General features: G+C 37.7%; 1 protein-coding gene across 2 annotated transcripts in view; it reads right to left on the bottom strand.

Annotated features, from left to right (window-relative positions):
* Positions 1-23978, bottom strand: part of SLC25A13 (solute carrier family 25 member 13) — a 103486-nt gene that overhangs the window by 37536 nt on the left and 41972 nt on the right. For both annotated transcript variants that reach the window (XM_061996970.1, XM_061996971.1), the window contains exons 5-11: positions 13567-13706; positions 6751-6897; positions 5054-5192; positions 4126-4219; positions 3876-3960; positions 1633-1717; positions 1019-1177 (exon numbers count right to left, since the gene is read on the bottom strand). In XM_061996970.1, coding sequence (XP_061852954.1) covers positions 1019-1177; positions 1633-1717; positions 3876-3960; positions 4126-4219; positions 5054-5192; positions 6751-6897; positions 13567-13706 — 849 coding nt within the window. The remainder of the gene's footprint in view (positions 1-1018; positions 1178-1632; positions 1718-3875; positions 3961-4125; positions 4220-5053; positions 5193-6750; positions 6898-13566; positions 13707-23978) is intronic.

The raw sequence follows: 23978 nt of genomic DNA, 5'->3' as shown, positions 1-23978 counted from the left end.
GTAGTCTGTAAGATGAGATGATTCTTGCTAAAAGTTTACTGCATTAAATTGGGTCAATATACTAATCTATTAAATATTCCTTTCAAATGTTATTGTCCTCTCAAGCGTAATTGGAAACTTTCTTTCTGCACTCAACTTTCTCCAACATCATCTCCTTAGAAAACAAGTAACAGTCCAAATTTACAAAACTGCACAGAAGCAGCTCTACGTTTTTAAGGAGCTTCCTCTACTGGACTCTTTAAAGAGAAGTTAAATCAAGTGCCCTTTAAGCAGAGAATCTGTAGAAACGCAGGGTTCAATTTGCTTCTAAAATGATGGTGTTCTTTGCCATCACGCAATTTCTAGTATATAATCAAAAAATGAGATTATTGCCCTAGGTTTAAAAGTTCAGCTCCACCAAACTGTCTTGAGATTTCACTAATCAGTATTCCTTGGAAGACTAAAAAGTAGTAGAGGGTATGAGAAACAGAAAGATAAGCTATGCTGATGAAGGCTACTGAAGTTCTCCACATTTTGAAATTTAAAAAAAATTGCCCCAAAAACATGACAAGCAAATGGAGTTAAGAATACACATCTGTGACACTTCTGAAGATTTTTCTCCAGGTTAAAAAAAATAAGTGTACTTCAGAGTTTCAATAAGACAGAAGCAGATAATACTGGACTTCTGGTTATTTTTTCTTTCAGGTTCCTGGGAGAAGCAGACATACATTTGCAGGGAATACATTCTGCTCTTTAGCACTGAAAATCTGACTAACAGTATACTTTTGCTATAGCAATTGCTAATGCTGCCCTATTGCAGATGTAGAAGAAAAGGACAGGGAGGACCTACTGAAATGCTCTCATTACAATAACATTTGAATTATCAACAAGTTGGAAACTCTACACCTATAACAGAGCAGAAGCAAAAGCTCAAACCAGGCAAAACTTTAGTCTTAACAAAAAAGGCTTAAAAATCAAGAGTCCCACTGAACTCTTTAATAGCATCTTATCTTCAGTATATACCACCTTTTAAACTTACCTCTGTAAAGCCCAAAGAAACCTTCATAACGTAGCACTTTCTTGAAGCAATCAAAACTGTTTTTATACATAAGTTCTCCCACAAAAGAGCCTGTAGAGCGCTGGTTTTGCATTCGAGTTTTTACCAAATCAATTGGGTAGACTGCAGTGGCTCCAACAGCTGCAAATAAAAATCAAGCTATAAGAAAACATGACTTTACATTTGTAGTCTTTGTCTGCAACTTCAATTTTCCACATTTACATCTCAAGTATCAGTTTTATCATTCTTCTACATGATATATTCTGGATACATAAAACTACCTCCCACAAGTTTAAGAAAACCCACTTCTGGGTCCTATGTCATTATTAAACTGATTGTTCTGAAACTAGTCTAGTGACAAAACAGACAGTAATACCACCTGCTAACTCCAATGGCTTGTAAATTCCAAAAGTCCTGTAGATCAGATGACCCTTCAACCTTACAGTCATCCCAACCCTTAGATGCAGCTCCAAGGGAAAGACTGAGAAGACTTCCATATTTAAGTGAAAGGCATTAGAGGAAGGAAGGCAGAAGAAAAGAAAAAAAGGAAACAGTGAAGATGAAAATCAATATTCTTTTGCTCAGCCATGACTAACCTCCAGCAACTGAACCAAGGGCAAATCTGTAGGCTGATTCTGCAATTTGAATGAGAATAGGTCGAGACACATCTCCTGGAGCTTTCTGTAAAGGCAGGATTTAAAACAAAAGGAAAGATGTGAAAGATAATCAGAACATCATTTTTCACAAGAAACTTTCCACGATCAGACAGATATAAGTATATAGATACCTGTAAAAAAATCCCTCAATACACTGCAGATTTTGTTTTCTATTATTATTTATTTTCCACTGATTTCTAAGTGCCACATAATGTCGCCTCTTCAGATTGGAATCACAAAGAAAGGCTCATACTACAACAAAATTATGTAACTTTACAATCAGTGATCTAAATGTGCACATAAGGGCACACATATTGCAACTTCAGTCATTAGTTCTCTACAGCTAAAAGCAACTCCAGTTTGGAAGTTCTCCCTACTGTCATCAAACCCAGATGCATCAGATACTTCTCAGGTGATAAAAACAAGTATCACTCATACACATTAGGTAAAGGAAAATAAGGTTTCATAAGGCATCCCTACAATTTCATTTTGCTCACAGTTTATGAGTGCTAGATTCAACTCAATGAAAAATAAATTTCAGAAGTGCTCCAGATTTAAAACTGTTATTGAATGAAAGAAAAGTGTTAGAAAAAGAGAAATTCGGTAGGGATGTTAAGCTTTCCATACTTACTATCACCTTTTATAATACTTTTTCTTAGGATACTATATGTAAAAAGACAAAACAAAAACATGAATATCTTTTTTCCTGAAAATGTGTTTTTGTTTTAGGTAATATTCCAAAGTAGGTGGAGCTGCCCAGAGAAACAGCTGAATGTAACTATGTAGATGAAAATCTTTCTAATCTCAGCATCAAGCAGCTGATGTTAAAAAAAGAATTGGGTGGCAAAATGAAAAGGTAGGACACATGCAGAAGAAATGTTAAGATTTAAAAAAGTTCTTATGTCCTAGCCTCTCAAGATATCATAAATCATACTAGTAAAGACAGTGGCCCCAAAGTAAAAATTGAAGAAGCCACATTAATTACTGCATTTTTGGCTACTTTTTACTGCCATCTATTGTAACTGAACGTTACTTGATATTTAGTCCAGTACAAATGCTTTTAACTCCTTTAGGAGTCTTCCAGGAATAGATAGTGAGCTTTTGGGAGTCAACTCATTTGAATTCATCCCAGCATAGTCAACATTTAGTCACTGATCACAAAAAACAGAAAACCACCACTTCAGATACTGTCTTGGAGCAGTGGTAAGGGTGTTCACATGTAGAGGAGGGAGAAGAAGAAAGAAAAGCAGAGGAGATGGATTTGTACACACACATCTGGCTTATGGCCTTGTAGTCCTAAAAATGTATCCTGCATCAACTCAGTTGTGGTCAAACTGGCGTCTTTGCACAGACCCAGAGGAGGGAAAAAAACCCAACAAAAATGCCTTAGTCTCACAAGACACAGAGTTAAGACTGCCTTAAAATAAAGGCAGAGAGAAACAGAAACAGTGTGTTAGTTTTAAGTCTATCTGTATACAAACTTGTGTTGATGAAAATAAAATACATGCTAAAATAATATGAAAACTAAAAGATCAACAGGTTTGACATTTAAGGAATACTCGTATTTCTTTTTGCCTCAAACACAACAAAAGTTCACTTCCTGTTAGATCATCAAAAGTCATTATCATTTAGTTCCTGGAAATTCAGAGAATATTAATGCCATCACTGAAACTGTGATTACAGACTAAACGTAATCTCTCCTACTTTGATACTCAGGAGAGCATAGGGTAAAGCAGAGAATACTATGAAGCCAGGAACATGTGTGTCTTCAGAACAAGGGCTACTATTTAATAGGTTAGATGCTGAATTTACCATCTGTATTTGATGCAGGAAGTCTTTCTTCTTTATTAAAAAGAACAGAAAGCAACAGAATCACAAAACAAACACCTTATTAGGTAATACACCTAATATATACCGAATGGCTGGATGACACTCATAGATATCTTATCTTTCCAAAGTAAATTACACTTAACCTGTCAAAATGCAACCCAAGACAAAGGGACACAGAGAAGAGAGAAAGAAGACACAACACAGCTTAAAAAATTCTAACAAGAAGGTATTCTTCACACATATTGAAGAACACAAGAGAAAAGCAACTTAACAGACAATACAGAAGGAGGCTGGCTATCAACTTACCTGGCACTGGAAACAGATAACATCATCATACTGTCTTCTGTTCTTACCTGCCTCTGAGCCTCAGCCAGGTTGTAGGGCAACGTCCCTTCCTCCAGAGGAGCAATTCTTTCAATATCAGCTAATGTCATGCGCCTGAGGAAATTAACTCACTTTAGCATTTGCTTAGAAATGGGTTTTCAGAAGTTACCTGCATGTGGCCACTACACTGCACTCTCCTGTTCCCCACCAGCATTTCCCACTCCTTCCAAGAAGGAGTGGGAAGGAAAGGAAGGAGAGGATAGATAATTCTCCACTTACCCCCGTGGCTCATACAGATCTGCTAACTGAAACAAGATGTCAACTTCCATGGGTGTAACCTGACCAAATTTCTGAGCTGCCAAAACAAACTCCTCTGCAACAGAATAAAAATACAGAAAAGAAAAACTAATCAAACCAGAACGAATAATCCCGAGCACCCCAGAGTTGGTTTATGTTTTAGGATTAAGCAGAAGATGCTGGGGGGCGGAGGGCGAAGGGGAATAAAAGTGACCCACCACAAAAGTGTTCCTGCCACAATATAAATATATGTTTTAAATGGTCTGTTTTTCGTGCAAATAAGTACAATGCTCTGGTCTTAAAGCTTAGCACTATCAGCAGCAGTTAGGATGTCTGACATACGGTATCAATCAGTTGCAGGTCAGAATGAAAATAAAAAAAATAAAAAGCAAATCGAAAAAAACGCCAGGAGTCAAGAGATGTGGAACCTTTCATGCATAGTCCCACTAGGCCACATTAATGAAAACTTGGCATTGCACAGGGAATTCTCTATAAAAGTGGTTAGATATAGCAGATAACATCTTGTTCCAAGCTTGTAGATCAACTTACTGTGCCGCCAATACAAGTTTATGGAATTCTTCAACTACCCTTGAAGGTCACTTTAATAGGCTGCCAATTTGGCAGCAGTCCTAGGAAGTTTTTTAAACTTTGAAATTTCTATACATACTTTCTTTACCCTGCCCCCACCACCAGTTTACTAGGACCTTTTTCTGATTGAAAGGAAATGAAAAACCTGGAGGGTGGACTGCAACAGTAGCTAACAAAACTGAGTGGCACAGAGAGGAATGCTAATGAGGCAGGCTTTTCTCCCCTCCCATTGATTTAAAAGCATACAGATGAGCTCTTTCCCTCCAACCACCCCCAAAAAAGTGCCCAAGGAAACTTCCAGACTGCAAACATTTCAACCAACCCTTAGTGACTTCCACATCTTTTCTATTTCCAGCCAAAGTACTGTAGATCTTTCTAATGAGCTCCATGTTGTTAAGGAGAGAATTAAATCCATTAAAATAGGAAAAGCTGACCTGATGAGAAGTGGTACCTCCAGCAGCCTAGAGTAGAGACAGTAAAAGAATAAAAGAGAGAAGAGATTGTTGTTAGACACAAAAAAACTTGAATAAAGGTTTTCAAAGAACATTATTTTACAAGAGCAACAGTAGCACAGGCTTGCTTTTCTAAGGAAAAAAAAAAACACCTAACCTCCAAAATCAAGAAAACTATGAAAGATTCTTATGTTACTGAAACTAATCATGACCAGAATGTAAAACTCTCCCCACCCTACAAACCTAAACAAACACATATGCAGGATTATAACAACATAACCAGTAGTAATTTCCAAAATTCAAGTTTCAGTACTGTTTCAGTTAGAAACATTTCATAAGTTGGCTTATTTCTAGTAATGAGGAAATCTACTTCTACATGTCAAGTATATTACTACACAGAAAATTTCAACAAAATCAAAACGTATTCTGAAAAAGGTCAGCTGAAATATTTACATTTACAGGCATTTCAAGTTAGGCAAACCAGCAGTAAGCTCTCAGGCTTATATAAGGCAGTCAAACAAAATAGGAACAATAAAGTATTGTATGAACAGTTATGCATTCTCAAATGAGACTTGAGTCTAAACATTTCCTTTAAAGTGGCGTTTGGTCTGCAAGCAGAAAAATTATTGGATCAATTCCTTATTTAAAATGGAAGATCAACGATCAAGCAAATTTCTGAAAACAATGCATAAACTTGCCAAAATTTGATTGACCTTAAGAGAGAATCAAAAGTCTTATCTTAAGTTTTATGACAGAGTATATGACCCAGGAGAGCTGATAACAGGACAGGAGAGAGAATCAGGAAAATTTATCAGATCTCAATGTCAGTCCCTAAGTCTTCTGGCTGTGCTTTCTGCTGTATGTGTCTTCCAATATTCTGTCCAGAGTTTGCAGTTCTCAACATTTCACACATTTCCTTGGAATTATTCCTTGCAAGTCAAAGCAGAACAGATTTCTTTGAACCTGGATACAGTCAGACTTTGGATTACTCGAAAAGAGCTGCTACCAGTTCCCAAGATTAGAAACTGTGGTAAAAAAAGAATGTACCCTTTTTTTTTTTTCCTGAAATTGCAGAATTGCAATATTTAGTTTGCTTTATGCACTTCAAGCTGAAAAAGAGTGTACACACAAGCACAAGAACTATCAGTTAATATGTACTGAATACTGTCCCAGGTCTTTGGAGATTACACTTAGGAGTTTGGAATGGACGTTACAAACCAAGTCCTTTGAGAATAACTTCCTAAATGAAATGTAATAGCATTTTGAAATATTTGACACTGACTTTTATGATGGTATGACTGGAAATAGCCAGGCAAAATCTAAATTTGTATGCCATTACTGAAGTCCACCTACCTGCTTTGTCTTTTGTCTCAGGACACCAGAAACATTGAGAATACATATTCTGCAATAAGAGTTAACTTTCTTATGTACAGACAATAACTGCTAAACTTAAAAATATGCATTCGTAAACTGGACCACATGCACATCTAGTAGTCAAAGAACATACAAAAGGAATCTCATGTCTGTATCCCAGGTCTTTGCCAGTTGAGATATCAGAACTACTCACAGCTACTAGACATTCTTCTACAAATGGTGTCAGCATGTGTGGCCGGATAGTGACCATAATATCCCTGAAGTCCATAGCTGTGACTCTTCCAGCCTGAGCATTGTCTCTCTGTACAAAAGCTTGTTTTGCATGTTCTAATTGGATCTCCTGAAAACATAGAGAGGAGAAAAAAAAAGGTTCAAAATCATCACCTTAGTAGTGAATTTTACATAATACAATCCTACAAGATAATTCATACTTAACAAAACACAATTACATGTAATCTAATTTTAACTGGATACTGTATGTGTAACTTTCAGCCTTTTATATCGGTAGCATATAATGTCTCTTATGACTGAGTTCAGTATCTAGTACAACTATCATAATTTCCCTGCTGTCTGGACATCAGGTAACTTTCATGTAACTGCCAAATGGATGGTATGTATCAACACACAAGGGCAGGTAATCTCCCACTCACGAATATTAAAAAGTTCCATGATCTGCATTGTCTAGTTTATTGCATGTGTCACAGCAGGTCAAAATATTCTGTAAACACGTTTGCTAGTCCTTGAACTAGGACAATGCAATCATCAGAAATTTCTACATAGACACGGACTGAACTTGAAAGCACTCCCTCAGAAATCATTCTAACTTAAAACATAGTTATTTGTCTACAAAAGACACCAGCAATTTAATTTAGAACTCTTTGTGTCATGAGTGATCAAAGATCAGTTCTCAATATTTCTGCAGTAGTAACAGGCAGAGATCAATCACAAGCATTATCTGATGCAACCGCCTGATAATCTCACTTTGTGATTTAAATGTACCTGAGAGAAGAAGGGAGAAAAAAGGCATTTAATCTCTCAAAACTGTATCTTTTTCTACTGTGACCTTTACCCTTTTCTCATAAATTACTGTTAGACTATTCTCTTTTTTTTTTTTTAATTTAAAAGGAACAATCCTGCACAGATAGTAACTTGAAAATACGTATGAACTTCTTGTTCAATTCTACACGTTTGCCAAAACACAAAATACCTTTTGGTGATGTAGTTAAGACTTCCCAAACTATATTTCTTCACTGAATAAAGGAAAACAAATCATTGCCATGTCCTCCCTTTAAATTTCAAGGCTTACAAAAGCTTCCTCACTGGAAATACGGTGCTTAGTCTGAGTATATATTCATAATCAGTTATTCATAAAATGGAATTATAGCAAAATTATGTTAGTAATACTAAACAAGTCCAGCAGTGGGCCATGATACTATCCTATTATTTCTATTAATTTGCAAGTATTTGCTTTAAAATCATATTATGCCAAGACTCGGGCTAGTGAAGAATCACTAGCACAATGTACTCATGGTGACTATGATGTCCTGTAAGTTGATATTTTTCTCATAGAAGCACTCAAGGCAACCAGAGAGCGAAAGGCAAAAGTCAAACTCAGCTGGCAAAGGCTCAGACCTCCCAGAGGCCTGCAGTCACCATCTCTTTCTGCTAATTCACCTCATGCCACAGCCACTGATGCACGCTGACACCCAAATTGTTCTTGTCTTCTCATTTCAGCCTCTTGACTGCTCCAATTTTAGTCCTGGTTTCTAATTAAAACATTGTATTCTGACCTGAAAGGTATGCTGAAAACCTCTTAACATATTAGGCAGAAGGAAGAAAGGGGTTGCGGGGGAAATGACTGATCAATGTTTCAACACTGTGTTTCACTCAAAGAATTATTCAGAAATTTCTGCTTTTGATGAGAAACGCTTGTGGGGTTTATAATTTGACGCGTTACAGTTTCAGTTCTGTCACGTTTCCTCCACATTGCAGTCCCCTATGTGAAGATGTTACAATTCAGCAATAATATTCACTCTGGCTCAATGCAGTCATGTAAGCTCTTGCTTCCCTCCAATTGTGACTATAATTTCAACAAAAATTTGAAAGCAAGTAATTTTTGGAGGTTTATGATGGGAGGAGCAAAAGAACACAAAAAAAATCCCTTGTCGGCTTGAGGCAGGCAGCTACCTGGGAGGCAGATAGCTCTGAAGAGGAGTTAGGTTAACAACTCTTGTATCCTGAAATACTCACTACTTGGCAGTTGGAAATGTATGAACAAATGAACAAAAATGTTTATCATTAAGCAGCAGCATCACCAAAGAAAAATATGATCAGAAGACTGGAGCATCTTCCTTATGAGGAAAGGCTGCGGGAAGAGAAGAGGAGACTGAGGTGGGATCTTATTAACATTTACAAATATCTAAGTGGTAGGTGTCAGGAGGTTGGGACATGCCTTTTTTCTATTAGTAGCTAACAACAGGATAAGGGGTAATGGGATGAAGCTGGAACACAAAAAGTTCCATTTAAACAAAAGAAAAAACCATTTTACTTCGAGGTTAGGGGAGCCCTGACACAGGCTGTCCAGGGAGGGTACGGAATCTCCTTCCTTGGAGGTCTTCAAGACCCACCTGGACAAGTTCCTATGCGACCTGATCTAGGTGAACCTGCTTCTGCAGGGGGTTGGACTAGATGATCTCTAAAGGTTCCTTCCAACCCAGCACTGAAACTTACAGCAGTGTTGTGCTGGCAGAACCAAGCACTAAAATGCATCAATAAACCTGGATACCACTTGTTGAATTCCCATCTGCTACCATCTGTGCTACTCTTCAGGGAGTCTGGAGGTATGTGGGACCTTGGCTGACAGTGACGTCTCAACCACAGAAGCAAAGCAGGGCTCATGTTTCTTGTCATCACTCAGTTAATCACAAAAAGGCTGTTAGTGTTACAGTTGAGTAGGAGCCAAATCACACCATCCTCTCCTTGCTAACAGGATTCCTTTCAGTCTCCTTGGTACATGAGGAACACACCAGTGAGAAAAATTATTCCACTTAATAAACACATGGTGAACGACTCAGTGCTGCCATGTGCCCATGTTCTCTCTTGTCAGCTAGGTAAGAGCCACTGTAGATAAGACAGCATGACACAACGCTTAACAGGATGATGCCAAGTCTTCTGGAGCTCCCTATTTGCACTTTCTCCTTAGATCAGAAATGAAATGGTTTAAGCATACTGCAAATAAATAGAGAAGATTCATCCCACCTTCTCAGAAAGGTAGGGTCTTTTTAGGCTACAGTTTTTTTGAGCTGTGCTACACATTTTCCAGTTTTACCAAGTAGAAAAAAAGTACAGAGATCGTCACTCAGTGACATTCTTAAACCATGACCATGGCAGTGACGTTGCATACAAGACCTTTCTGACCATTATGCGGTAGCACATCTAAGTCTCAAAACTAAATTTCACCTATAGTTTGTCACAAAAAAATCCAGAGAGATATTAGTTCTCTAATCACTGCACATTGCATAACAATTTAATAAACTCCTTAAGGTGTCAAATGCAAAAGAAAGGCTATCGATTCCCTCAGTTTCCAAGCCTGAAAGTTGACAGCTCTCACAGCATAACTAAGTACCTTTCAAAATAAGGCTCAGTAGCTACTAGTAATTTATCAGGGAAATATTTATGAGATGTTTATAACATCACCTATGTCATATGTATGTGAAGCTAATATAAAGCATACGACCTTAAAACTAAACTTAAAAACAACGATTCAAAGTTGTAGTGTTTACACATGCCATCTGACTTGCAATAATTTTTACTGTTTTATCTATTTCATTTCAATATTGTTTACCTAGATAGATTAAAGTATAAAGAAATACAATCCTCATTGCTTTACAATACAAATTATACATTCTAAAGAACCTTCTTCAACTAGACTTTCTGTAAACTTAAGACATACTCAGAAAACAAGCTTCTCCCTTGATGCTGGAAGTCCAGAATCTCCCCAAGTAGCACGAGACTGTGAAAAATTAATTTGCACATCATGGCAGGCATGTTGGCACCTGAATTTTCATGAAATTATTTCCTACCTAGATATTTTACCTCAGCTTTCACTTACAGCTCATTAAAAGCTTCTTTACCTTCCACTTAGACAGAAATTTATTCTCGAGTTCCATCCCAATGGATCTAAAAGTCATTGGAGAAAGCACAATCCTTTCTACTGGAGTAGATCCCAGGGTTCAATTATAAAGCATACTACTTCATCAAGTAATATGCTTGGCATAAATAACTTCCCAGACAATGTGGAAATGGATTTACCAGGCCCACATATAAGCACGTGTTAAAATTTATCCTGTGGGATAGATTTTACATACAGAGAAAGGTATTGCTCTTTGCGAAGCAAGGTTTGCCACTTAAGTGATGATGGATCATGACCATATCCAAGCAGATACAGATGTGACAGATATATAGAGGAGATGTATGAGCTAACTTTAAGCTAGCAAAATGAGAAGCAGAGTAAAACAACACACCTTGAGCTCTGGGTTGATGCAAATAAATTGTTAACTGTATTAGAGCCAAGTTTGGAGGCTACACTTTCAGGCATCTCTATTATTGTAGACAAAAAAAAAGTGCTGACAGGACATAAATATTTGGAATCCCATATAAACTCTTCTTATTTAAATCCAGAAGAGATCCATCTTCTGCATGGATAAAACATACTAATGTTATTTTCCATGTACCATCAGTTTTGCCAGAAGTGATGATTAGCCCAAATGCTGCAGCAGATAATGAATATGTAACAACTTTGTGTGGCATAATAGGACCCAATGTGAATGAATTTTAATCTAGCTGAATTATTTCATTAAAAGTTGCAAATTGCATTGTACTTACAAAGCAGTACCTGGAGCACCTTACAGAATCATCTGATCTATGTTAATTGAAATTCAAAGACATTCACACATAAGGAATGCAGAGAGGTAACTTGGTATCCATTGTGGTCTCCTGCTGTCTAAAGTCCAAAGTCCAGAGATCAGGCCAAGGAGATTGACTCATGCACAGGCAGAATGCCAGAAGGAAAGGCTTACAAAAGGTTACAGAGCCTAAAGGAAGATTTCTGTGGCAGTGAACATCAGCTTTCTAATTTGTGTTGTGAATAATTTCTGTGCCTAAACTTCAATATCTATAATACAGTGTTGTAAGTCAAGAAACAGCAGGAAAACTTCTTTGTTTCTGAGATTTACAATTCTAGAAAGTGGGCAATCAAATGTACCCAATGTGACTGAGCATCCTAACAGACTACCAACAGTGGACCACTTCAGCAGTCTTAGGCGAATTAATTTATTTGAAATCCTTTGTTGCCTGCACCAGCCCCGAGAGCATCTTTATTAGCAGCGTTACAACTTTTCCTGAATGCAATCCACCCCTCTACAGGACACCCAGAATCATCATACTTATTCTCCTGGTTTATGTCCTATATGGATCATCACCAAAAGGGCTGTCTGGCTCATGAAGACCACTAACATGGCACTCAGCTCCAAAATTGGAAAACTCCTGCCTCAGCTCTTGCTTTTCTTAATTTAAAGATAAAAACATAAAAGAACCCAAAGACACAAATAACAAACTTTCCAAGCACTCAGCCATGAGGTTCCAGGCTCTTTGAGACCTGTGGTTCTAACTTCTTTCAATGCTCCACTCCTCTCTTTTTTTTTTCCCTTTTCTTTTTTGAAAGAAAGGTGTACTATTCTGGGTTTTTCTTCAGGTTTTCCTCACATCTCTAAACAAACGTGAGGCAAACAGGACTAATACTCTGTTAAGACTATGATTTGAATCAACAAAAATCAGGACACATATCCAGGGCTTACTCTGTGGCTGGAAGGAGGTACTATAACAGTAGAACATGCGGCCAGAGGGTTTTTTTCCCCCAATTAATACATTTGCTTTTTTTTACCTGAAAGAGGTTCTAGTTCACTATTCTATCACAAACTACATCTATGTCTTAACTACTTAGGAGTTACAACAGTAGATAAAAAAACTAAGGAAATAAGATTAATTCATGTGATACCTGACATCCTCTTCATACAAAGTTAATTAGGCTCTGTTCTACAAAGTCAATTTGAAACATTTGTCTCAATAGCATTATCTTAATTATTCCTCATCAAAATGATACCACCTCCTACTGTGAACTAACATACTTGTGTAAACAAGAAAAAAAGAAACCGTGCAGTCTTGAAGCAAGGTTCCCATTTTAAAACTCTCTAGTGTAAATACTAATACAGGCATTAAGTATTCAGAAGGAATACAAATAAGAAATTCATGTGTTTCACCACTTCACAGATTACTTTCCCTACTGAAGACTATTTTTAACAGTATTGCTAAAATACAGATAATTTGTTTATTTTTTTATCAGTATGATATTTTCTTTGCAAAAGGAAGACAATATTTTACTCTATGCCACAAGCAAAGCTAAGTAGCATTTCCCTATCTGAGATACTCAATTCAAAAAAAGGTCAAAAGTAGAAAAGTGTATGGAAAGAACTTGCAGCAAAGTGTCTTTACTAGATATTGGCACCGTCTTAAACACACATTTGGTAAATGTGCTGTTTACAAACAGAAGCACTTCTTAATACTAGCTAGGCAATTGGATTTGTAAATACTGTTCAATACTGTTATTTAACATTACCTGACTCATTGATTTAAATATACAGGAGGTTTTAGAGGTCTAAGTTTTTAATTTCGTGTCTCTCTATACAACAGCATAGAAAATATCACCTTCTGCACACGGGTGCCAAAACCAAAGAGAAGAAAAACCACCCAATTAGTCTGAATCAGTAATTTTACTATAAGCATATCCTGTTTGTCAACACACTACTGATGTCCAGTACTCTAACTGCAAAAGCCTATACTTGGGCTGTCTTCCAACTTTCCTACCAGCATGGTATTAGGCAAGTTTGGAAATACTTTTGATTTTTGCATTGTTCTCTATTACTGTTGACAAACTGTATTGCATTAGACCCACCAGTAAAAACTGGGTGAACTCTGCATATGTTAGGTGTCTTTTTCTATCCTTTCCAAAATGCAGCTGTACGAACTCTGAATTCCAGTTAAAAGGAATGTGCTGATGAATCGTGGTCTGGCCAAAAACTTGCTTAGCATCCTCTGGGAAGAAAAGAAAAACGTTCATTTAATAATAAAACAAGACAAAATAAAAATAGAGACAAGCATATAAACAAATACAATATTTTCTAATAGGAAGCAATACTGTTCATATAAATTAGTAACATATTGTAAGGCAAACCTATTTTTTTCCATTTAACAGAATCATCATAAAATTTTGAACACCTTCACAGTTTCTGAATAACTATTTTATTTGTGAAGTTTTTTACTCACAGCATTTGATCAGAAAAGACTCAACCAAATATTTCAAGTTTCAAGCAAGAAAAGACAATTTACAAAAAGACTAAAGCTAACCAATTTTCAGCATAATCTCTTCAAGTTGCTAACAAAGTTTTGTGTCACTGTAATTCAGGCCTCTGTCTCATTCCCAGAGTTCTCCACATTCAAACAAATCAACTATAGACAAAAATATCCCTATGATCCTATGATATCCGTATTTCAAGATCCAGTTTTCTGCAGTTAACTTACAGGAGCAGGGACATGCAGGACAGGGGATGGGTGGGACACGGCAAACAGGAACACAAACTTAACATCACCTCCAGTGCTAAGCACTTTAACCCTAGATCTCTGCTTCAAGGAGGGGGACAGCAGGACAAGTTTGTTTGATCACATTTAAATGCAAACTTTATAGCTTACTTCAGTTTAGTAGTCATAACCAGGCAATGGTTTATTACAGACTTGGCAGACTTTTTGGTCATACGGGGCATTTTTGGTCATACACGGCAGTTTTGGTAAAGAAACAACTATTTGAAACACACCAAGTCATACAATTAGTTATAAGAACCCTACATTGCTGGAATAGGACTGTACATATTTTAATTAATGAAAACAGCAACAAGAACTGAAGAAGCACTTCTCATACATGACATTGCCCACTTCAGTGTGACAGTCTGTCTCAGCCAAAAATGCACAGCAAAGAAACGTTCCAAAGACAAGTTCAAAGGCAGAGGTTCCCAACTGCTGCACACCCTCCAAATTGCTGTACTACTCCTCCAGCAAAACCAGCAAAGAGCCATTCTTGTTTCTTGGTAATTCCAGTGGGAATGGAGAGCTGGTTCCCATGAGACACTCCCTTCCCACAGGCAGGGCCAGGAGCTGGTCACCTGTTCCCTTCATGCTTTGTGGAAGAAAAACCCCAAGCTCCAGTCTGCCTCTGTGAGCAACAGTGCTGGAAGCCAGTTCCCAAGTGTGGCTGCTGCCTGAAGTCAAGGAAATCAGCACAGCTTTGTGCTTGCCTGTGTGCAGAAAAAGCTGGGAGCCACCTCACTGGAGCCAGTCTCTGCTTACCAGGCAGGCCTGGGAGCTGCCTTCCAGCTCACCTCAGGGCCACAAGCAAAAGTGGGAGCAGACTTCTTGGGGCCATGAGGTCCTGCCTCCTGTGCAAGTTGAGTTTTGGCTTCTGGTTTAGTCAGGCACAGCACATCTGCTGACGAGGGGAAAACCAGTCAGGGTGGAATTCCCACTTCTAAGCAAGAAAGCAAGAAAAAGTGAGTGGAGTGGCATGGTAGAGAGGCAGGAAGAAGTGAGGAAGTATCCAAGTGAATAAAGACCGAAGGTGGTCAGATAAAAACAGAAAAAAGGTAACAAGGAGGTGAAAGCAGTAAGTGTTCTGCTGCAGAGACCTAAAAGCACTGCAGTTGGTGTTAACCCACAAGGTCAACTTGTTGTAAAGCAAGGGGGCTTCACAGAGACAGCATAGATGCAGACCTCTTCTCATCCCTCAACACAATCAGTAGTTTTATTTTTAAAAACATATGACCTGCTGACCCCACGGAACTGGCAACAAAAGATCAAGTTGGATTTAAGTTACAAACAGAAAGACTGATTCCAGTTAACCTCAAATTCTTAAAATTAAGAACTTCAAGTCCTAATGTCCTATGAGAATATTCTCTAAGCAATGTCAGTGCCCCCAGGACAGCATTATTCATTCATGTCTTCAAGCTCCACCAAAGCCAGCTTGGATCTTGTCTGCTAGCATTCTCCAGGAGTAAAATCCTGCTCTCCAGGCAACAAGAGGGAAAGCAAAATGGTTCAGGATGAGGTCCTCTCCCTCTATTGAAAGTCTTTTATTTAGGATGCTTCCTACTGACACAGCTTGAGGTACCTTGCCACATGTCACTGCAGATCACCTTCAGAAAGTTCCTGCATTCTGCCTGACTTCCTTCAAAGAAGACAACCAGCATGAGAAAGACAGTTTGTCTTGCCTGCAAGCAAGAGGAAATGAAGGCCATCTGCTCCTGGTAGCAACCACTCCGCTTTTCCAGAGGAACGACAATATTCCCAGAACAACTGTGGTACCAATCTCTGGCACAGAAATTAAATGCTCCCTTGCTTCCTCTTTCTCTCTCATCCCACCTCCTGAATAGCCCTAGAGCAAGACAATGATATTGTTCGGATGCAAGTAGCTAGTTTGGTTGTACTCCAGATTTATACTTGTCAGAGAAAAAGATGCTTTATTACTTGAGGTGAGGTAAGAGGTAGGAAAATCCTAGCTACTATAAAAGCAGTCTCTAATTCCTTTTGATTGGGCTAGGCTCCTTACAATCCTTACTTCAAGCTGTTAATATATGAAAGTTACAGAGTGTCCTCTGATTATGGCACTGTAAATTTATTTTAATTCATTATCATACATTAGCTATCTTGAAGGAACAACACATGTGGTTCGCCCAACTCTGTGTCTTGTAAATCCTCTTAAATGAGGCTCAAAAAAATTACAGTTCAAGAAAATCAAACATCAGGAAGTGAAAAGAATGGTAATTTCAGACTGAATACAATGTTTAATTATTGGCATTATAAATGGCAACGAAATCCACAGCAATGGAACTTAAAACCTCATCAAGCCAGCTAGGAATACAGTAAGGTATTCCAGAGCATTTGCATTCCCTTATCTATTTTAGAGATTAAAGGCTACACACATGTCTCAGAAGTTCAGCTAAGTACAAATATCCCTCCAAACAGCCCAAGCAGACACACACTTAATTTTTGCTACGATTTGGAAAACATTGACTACCATATTACTGTAGCTACTTAGTAGAGTAGTAAGAGATCTTCCTACACTACATGATTTTGTCAAAATCATACTGTATATTGATGTTACTATGACTTGGCAATTAACACCAGATCCTCCTCTGACAGAGAACACGTTGTATTATACAGCGCAGGCAGCTGCCTGGAAGATTGCCTGCTGTGCTTCTACTGATTCTCTGATGGCATGGGATGTAGTATCCTGTTTGCCACTGTCTTTTTACCCATACCCTGTATATTTCCTTTTCTCAACTATTTATGGTTCACATACTCCTGTGTATGCTCAGTGGACGATGTTTTATCTCTTTCCTCACTAGGTCTCATCACCCATTCACTTACAACCATGTCATTGAGTCAAGTCTCATCTGTAGTCTGACTGCCTGGTTCAGATGTTAAAGACCATTCATTCATACTCCATGAGGAGTTTAGCCTGGATTTAACTATCAAAAGGTATCCAATTACACACTAGAACTTACTCCAAGTTACTATCTCAGTTATTACTCTAACAGTATTATATCCTAATTATCTAAGTCCAGTATTAAAATTAAAAATTGATTATTTATAAATGTAGTTTTGCCTTAAACCTGAAGCTGAAGTTCCATAGCTATCCACAAGTCGCTGAACTAAGTAAAACCGAGAAGCAGCAATCTCCTTCAGTAGCCAGAAGTTATTTTGTTTGTTGAGACCTTTTTTAAAAGGAATCTGTTTCACAGAGTTACAGAACAATTCATGATGGAAAGGACATCTGGATGTCATCTGGTCTAACCTCCTGTCTAAGAAGGTCCAACTCAGGGCCATATCCAGATGGCCACTATATATCTAAAAGTCACTCGACAGAATAAGCTACTAAAATCTTTACGTGGCACAGTCCATAAATATCTGACATATTAAATCAGAAATTCTTCAAACTATTTGCACAAGTTCCTAATTGCTTCATCTTTAAGTTGAATAAAGTTAATTCTATCTCACCCTAGAGCTAGAAAAAAAAATTGATTATCATCTACAAAAATCCCACTGCCCTTATAAAATAGAGCAGATGATGACAACTTTTCTGCAAAAATGTTGCAGCTATTTTGTATGTTATATGTTCTATAAATTTTATACATGTTATACCTTTACACAATTAAGCAATTTGTGCATAGTATAAAAAACCTGTACCAAAACCTGGACCTTCAGAAAAAATGAGACTGCCCTGATGATATTCATAATAGCAATGTGTGTAAAGAACACAGGTTACCCTCTATAAAGGGGAAACAAAAGATGAATTCCAAAAGATATTAATTATTTTAAATTGAAGAAGAGTTCCACATGCCCTAATAACCTTTTCAAACCATTCTTGCAGTAACTGCTTCTATATTCATCGTACTTAAGGCTCTGCAGAGGAACATATGAGCACTATAGCTAAAATCTGGATTAAACAAAGCAAAATGAACGCAGAGTGTGGAACAGATATTTTAGTATAAAAAAATGAAAGTTTTTTAAACCTGAATATGCAAATCTCTGTCATTTTGCTAAGAAAAAAGGTGGCATCTTTATAAAATCATGTTTTTTAAACAGTTTAAAACTTCTGTTCATGAGCTTGGAAACAGTTTCCTTTAAACTGCCGTAATAAAAAGTACAGTGAGCAGTTGTGTGGTGCTTAGTTACTGACTAGGGTTAAACCATGACAACTTCCCAGTCTTACCTCTGACCTGCCTTATCCTTGCAGTCTTGTCTGGCTGGTCACTGTCACCAGACCTGCTCTTCTGTCCTTGCTCATCTAGCACAAGACAACATGAGTACAGAGATGTGTGTGTGTGTATATATATATATATATATATATATGTGTGTGTGTGTCAAAAACTCAGCTCTGCAGAGAGAGACCTGGGAGTCCTGATTGATAATAAAGTAAATATGAGCCAGCAATGTGCCCTCGTGGCCAAGAAGGTCAATGGCATCCTGGGATGCATCAAGAAGAGTGTGGCCAGCAGGTCGAGGGAGGTTCTTTTACCCCTCTACCCTGCCCTGATGAGGCCTCATCTGGAATCCTGTGTCCAGTTCTGGGCTCCCCAGCTCAAGAGGGACAGAGAACTTCTGGAGAGAGTCCAACACAGGGCCACCAAGATGATCAGGGGACTGCAGCATCTTCCTTATGAGGAAAGGCTGTGGGATCTAGTGATGTTTAGTCTAGAGAAGAGAAGACTGAGGGGGAGATCTCATTAATATTTACAAGTATGTAAATGGTGGATGTCCAGAGGCTAGGACTTCCCTTTTTTTCTACGGTATCTAGCAACAGGACAAGGGGTAATGGGATGAAGTTGGAACCCAAAAAGTTCCACTTAAACGTAAGAAAAAACTATTGTACTGTTCAGATGACGGAGCCCTGGCACAGGCTGCCCAGGGAGGCTGTGCAGTCTCCTTCCTTGGAGGTCTTCAAGATCCACCTGGACACATTCCTATGCAACCTGATGTAGGTGACCCTGCTTCCGCAGGGGGGTTGGACCAGATGATCTCTAAAGGTCCCTTCCAATCCCTACCATTCTGTGATTCTATAGTCTATGAAAACATCCAAGTAATATTTTGTATCACCTTTTATTAGAATTGACGAGGTTTATCCAAGGTTTGGGTTGGAGAGTTTTTTTGTTTTAGCTGATTGATTGGTTTGTTTAGTTGTTTCTTTTATTTACTGTTGTGACCTTCAAATACACAGCTAGCTAGAGTTTATTTCCAGTCTTCTATACTCTGGCATTAAGTGTTTGATAATGATTACTTTTCTGCTCAGCTAAAATGCAGAATGGTGGATAGTCCAAGTACTTGGCTGGGTCATTCATTTATCCCTATTCACCCAGAAGATGTACAACATTCTGGAAGTACAAGTGCTATAATCAGCTTCTTCATCTCACTTCTGCTTTGTCAAAGAAATGGTTTGAAATAAGTTTTATAGTATTAATGTTGTAAATTAAATAATAAGTTGGAATAGTTTGATTACAAAGGATTGCAAAGGAAAAGTACTCATCCCTCCAAATTCCCTCAACAAAGTAATAAATGCAGGAAGAACTGTCACAGACACTTTTTTCCACAGATTAGAAGCCCTGAAATAATGCTGTTTTTTTATTGCCTCTTAATTCCTTGCAAAATAAGGACTATAACCTATTCTGCAATCTGAATTAAAACCAAAAAGTTACAGTGTTCTTTCCTTCTTAAAATATTTATCTGGTAGAACACTCAAACTGAAGCTGCCAGAGTAGAAATGGACTACATAATTTGAAGATAATGGGATTGTATTACACAATTCAAGAAGGAGGTGGGGGGTGTGACTGTAAAAAAGATGGCAGCTCAGACCAGTGTAATTTATCTGCACTCTATATCACGTGGTACCACTACTGTTTTAAAACAGGTTCATACAAAAGACTGCAAAATCCTCCATTAGTGCACCTGATCCATTTAGACTAAGATCAACCTCACCTGTACCTAAAAAATATGGCTACACATATTTACATATAAACTTGTATATAAAAACCTACCACAGAGAAAAAAGGCATTTACTTCTTTCGATAATTTTGTGTGTATACATGCATGTCTAAGTGGTAGCTTGATTTTTTATAGGACTAACTACACCAAATCCAGGGAAAATCCCCAAAGACAAAATTAAACTCAAACACTAAAAACAGTAATTTTAGTCATGTTAAGCTAGTGTAGCTGTGGACTAGTGCTGAGCTGTAAAAGTCAAGAATGGGTTTCTACTGTTTCAAATAAGCCACTACTGTCTGTATGTAACCAAAGCTGTCATAACCAATGCAATGCCCCTATTTCCATGTGGATAAGTGAAATAATCATCTGGACTAATTTCTCTTATCCCTGTCACCATAATGTTACAAATACAGGACTTTCAGAATCCCGACTGGCTAAACATCTTTTTTTTTTTTTTTTTTTTTTTTTAATTAGTAGAGGTTGACTTTGCTGCAGTTGTCCAGGAATACAAATTTACTTCAGAATTCATGTAGTTATTTCCCACAGCCGTTTAATATTCTAACCAAACTGACAAAAACAAACTCCTGGCTCAGAACTTGAGAGCTCTATTTCTTTAACAGCTATTTTGCTTAGACAGATGGTAAAAAAAAAAAAAAAAAAAAAAATCATTCTTGCAAAGCATTAACATATATTTCCCACCACTTAATGCACCACAAAATATACCCCCGAAACAGTCCTGTATTAGTATGAAACTATTTTAGTTCAATTAAAATGTTTACCTACACCCAAACCTACCTAAACTGTAATTTTCACTTTGAGTACTTCCAAAATTTTCTCAGTTTTGTTCTCTTTTATCTGCTTATCAAACCAGGTCCTGCATTCCAAATGTTGGGAAAAAACAGTCGTTAATTGCTAGGTAACACCAGATTTTCCAATTTAGAAAACGAATTACACACACTACAAAAATATTTGTATTTTGCTATCTGAAATGTCACATTAGAATTTCTATCAACAAAACACTTTCCTAGCTGTTAGGGCCTGCTGAAGTCTTTACCTTCTAATCTGCAACACTAGGGCAACCTGAAAAGGTAGTAAGGAAAAAAATTAAAATAAAAATCAGACTTAGAGTGATATATTGCTGCTTCCACAGTTTAAATACATTTTGATGTGGAAGCTTCTGGTTCCTCCTCAAATGCCACCTAGTAATCATGTTTTGTTTTGGTTTTTTTTTTCCCAATAGGATATACAGCTATATGAAAGATGGCTAACCCTCAAATTACTGTTAACCAAAGAGTAAACTCATATAATTGAAATTTACTCTCAAATTGGCCTTTCCCCACCTTTTCCATACCTATTTTTTTCTTTTTAAGTAGTATGAAGTATCAGCAGAAAGCACAATATTTTAGACACCTAACATATAGCATTCTTGAATTATCCCACCCACTGGAAGTGCTCTCTGCTACCTCTATCTTTTAAAATTGGAGCCATTATAGTCAATAGTGTATGGCTAGCCTTTCATAAAAAGTGTTTTTTTGACCTACTGAACTGGAACAGTTCCTGAGCAGTTCTTATTTCTAACAAGATACCATACAACATATGCATGCCAATCTGATACTGGTGTGCATCTACATTCAGTTGTTCAGAAAACACAGTTCATAAGTCATTTTAAAAGTTCCAAAAGTCAAGGCAGTTCTCTTTGTAGTACAAACTGATAATTTATAGAAGCCCAATAAAGCTCCACACATATTTAAAAATGATGCCTTCACAATGGTTTTTCACCTCCAGGTAACATGTGGAGCACACCAATGGAAAAAAAGAGCTTATAATATTTGTTGGGCTGCCCCCATAAAATGAATTGGCTGACTCAGCAGATCTCCGGGCAGAAAACAGACTGTACTGTGACAGTCAGAAAAGTGTCAGCACCTTGAGGGGCAGTCACAGCAGGGCAGAGAAGCAGGAGGCTGGAGTCTGTCACTTAACTGCCTCCATTCAGATGTGATTCACATCCATTCTCTGACCTTAAGAAGCAATAAAGACCGTAGAGCACCTGTCATACACAGAGGTGACCAGTATTGCTAACCAAATATGTATAAGATGTCCTAAGTAGACCTTAAAGATGAGAACAATAAAATCCTTTACAAACTCTAACAAGAAGTTCATCCTTTTAGGAGAGGTACTAGCTACTGAAAAAATCATTTGGTTATAACTCCAGTGCCCTATTTAAACTTTCCAACAAGGAGAGAGCAGTCTTACAGATTAATTTTATGTTAATGAAAGCACTATCACAACAAACATGCTCGTGCCTTCATGATTTTTCCCACACAAAAGATCCATTATAAGCTTCAAGTTTTATCATTCTGCTAAAAATGTTCTCACTTTTTTATCCTCCTACCTTTCTCTTGCTCTGGTTGGTTGTACTCTTGGCACAAAAACTACAAATTCACTTCCCCATTACATAGCCATACATTGTCCAGTTCAGCTAGGTCCTAATCTTTTACTAAGATGCCTTCTGTTACCTCTGCTAAACATTGCAAAAACCCCCCAAAAAGTAGGGTCTTGCAAATAGTACCATCATTTTCAACAGTTAAGACTCTGGATCCAAGCTTGTCTGCTTCTTCTGTCTTCCATGGATGTAAGGTGAAATAACATGGAATATTACACAATTGGCTTACAGAAAATGTTTTCAACATTTTTCCAAGATCCAAACCCCTAGAAACATTTGAGCTGAGGATATCCAACAGTCTTACATTTCCTTATTACTATTCCTGGCCTCCTCGGGAGTAAGCAACAAACTGCCAGAGACCAAAGACCACAGGTTTGGAAAGCCCTAGGCCCCATAAAGGCATAAAATGTAAATTTACCCCCTTTGCCTCAAAGAAAAATAACTTTAAAAAACCAGATCACTTCCATAAACAGCATAGCCTGGCTAACTAAAATAAAAGAAAATTAAATACGACTGTTTTCTCCATATTAGGTAGTCACGGATTGATATACATGCACGGAGAAGCTGATGGTATGGGGTTTTCTCAGCCTGGAGAAGGGTAAGCTAAAGGAAGATCTCATTGCTGTCTACAAGCACCCAACAGGAGGTTGAAGGAAAGATAGAGATAAACAGCGGAAGGACAAGAGGCAATGAATGCAGGCTGGAACATGGGTACTCCCAACTAAGCATGATGAAATTATTTTTTACTGTAAAAGCAGTTGAACACTGGAAGATGCTTGCTTACAGAGGCTGCACAGTCTTCATCCTCAGAGATATTTAAAACCTTGGTTGGATGTTGACCCCAGAGCAATCTGGTCTTGATGGCCTTACAAGGGTTTGAACCAGATGACTGCCACTGTCCCTTCCAACTTAAACTGATGACGCTATGATCATTCCTTGGTCTTTGGCAATGAACAAGAGACATGCTCAGCTTTCAGCCTGATGTATGCCAGTAGGCAACTTTGATTTAAAAAAAAAAAAACAACAGAATAAAAACCACAGAAAAGCCCAAAACACAAACAACAAACCAAAACCAACAAAAAGAAGACACTGAAACACCAAATTTCAGTTCTGAATGATTTAGAAAACTCAGTTGTGTTTTCTAGACCAAATGAAACACAACAATGTAAATGGATGGAGCCTCTCCTGTTGTCTGTATAACAACAGACTCACTTTAGGACTAAAGTCTGCCTGGTTACATAACATTTTAGTTAAAAGGAAGAAAACAAAACATGAGAAACTGACCAAGTTGACATATGCCTAGAAAATAAATTATCTGAAAATAGTATCAGAAAGAT

This window comes from Colius striatus, chromosome 5, assembly GCF_028858725.1.
Source record: "Colius striatus isolate bColStr4 chromosome 5, bColStr4.1.hap1, whole genome shotgun sequence".
In the NCBI taxonomy this organism is placed as follows: Eukaryota; Metazoa; Chordata; class Aves; order Coliiformes; family Coliidae; genus Colius; species Colius striatus.
Note: the sequence above shows the minus strand (reverse complement) of the source record. Positions and strands in the feature narration are given on the sequence as shown.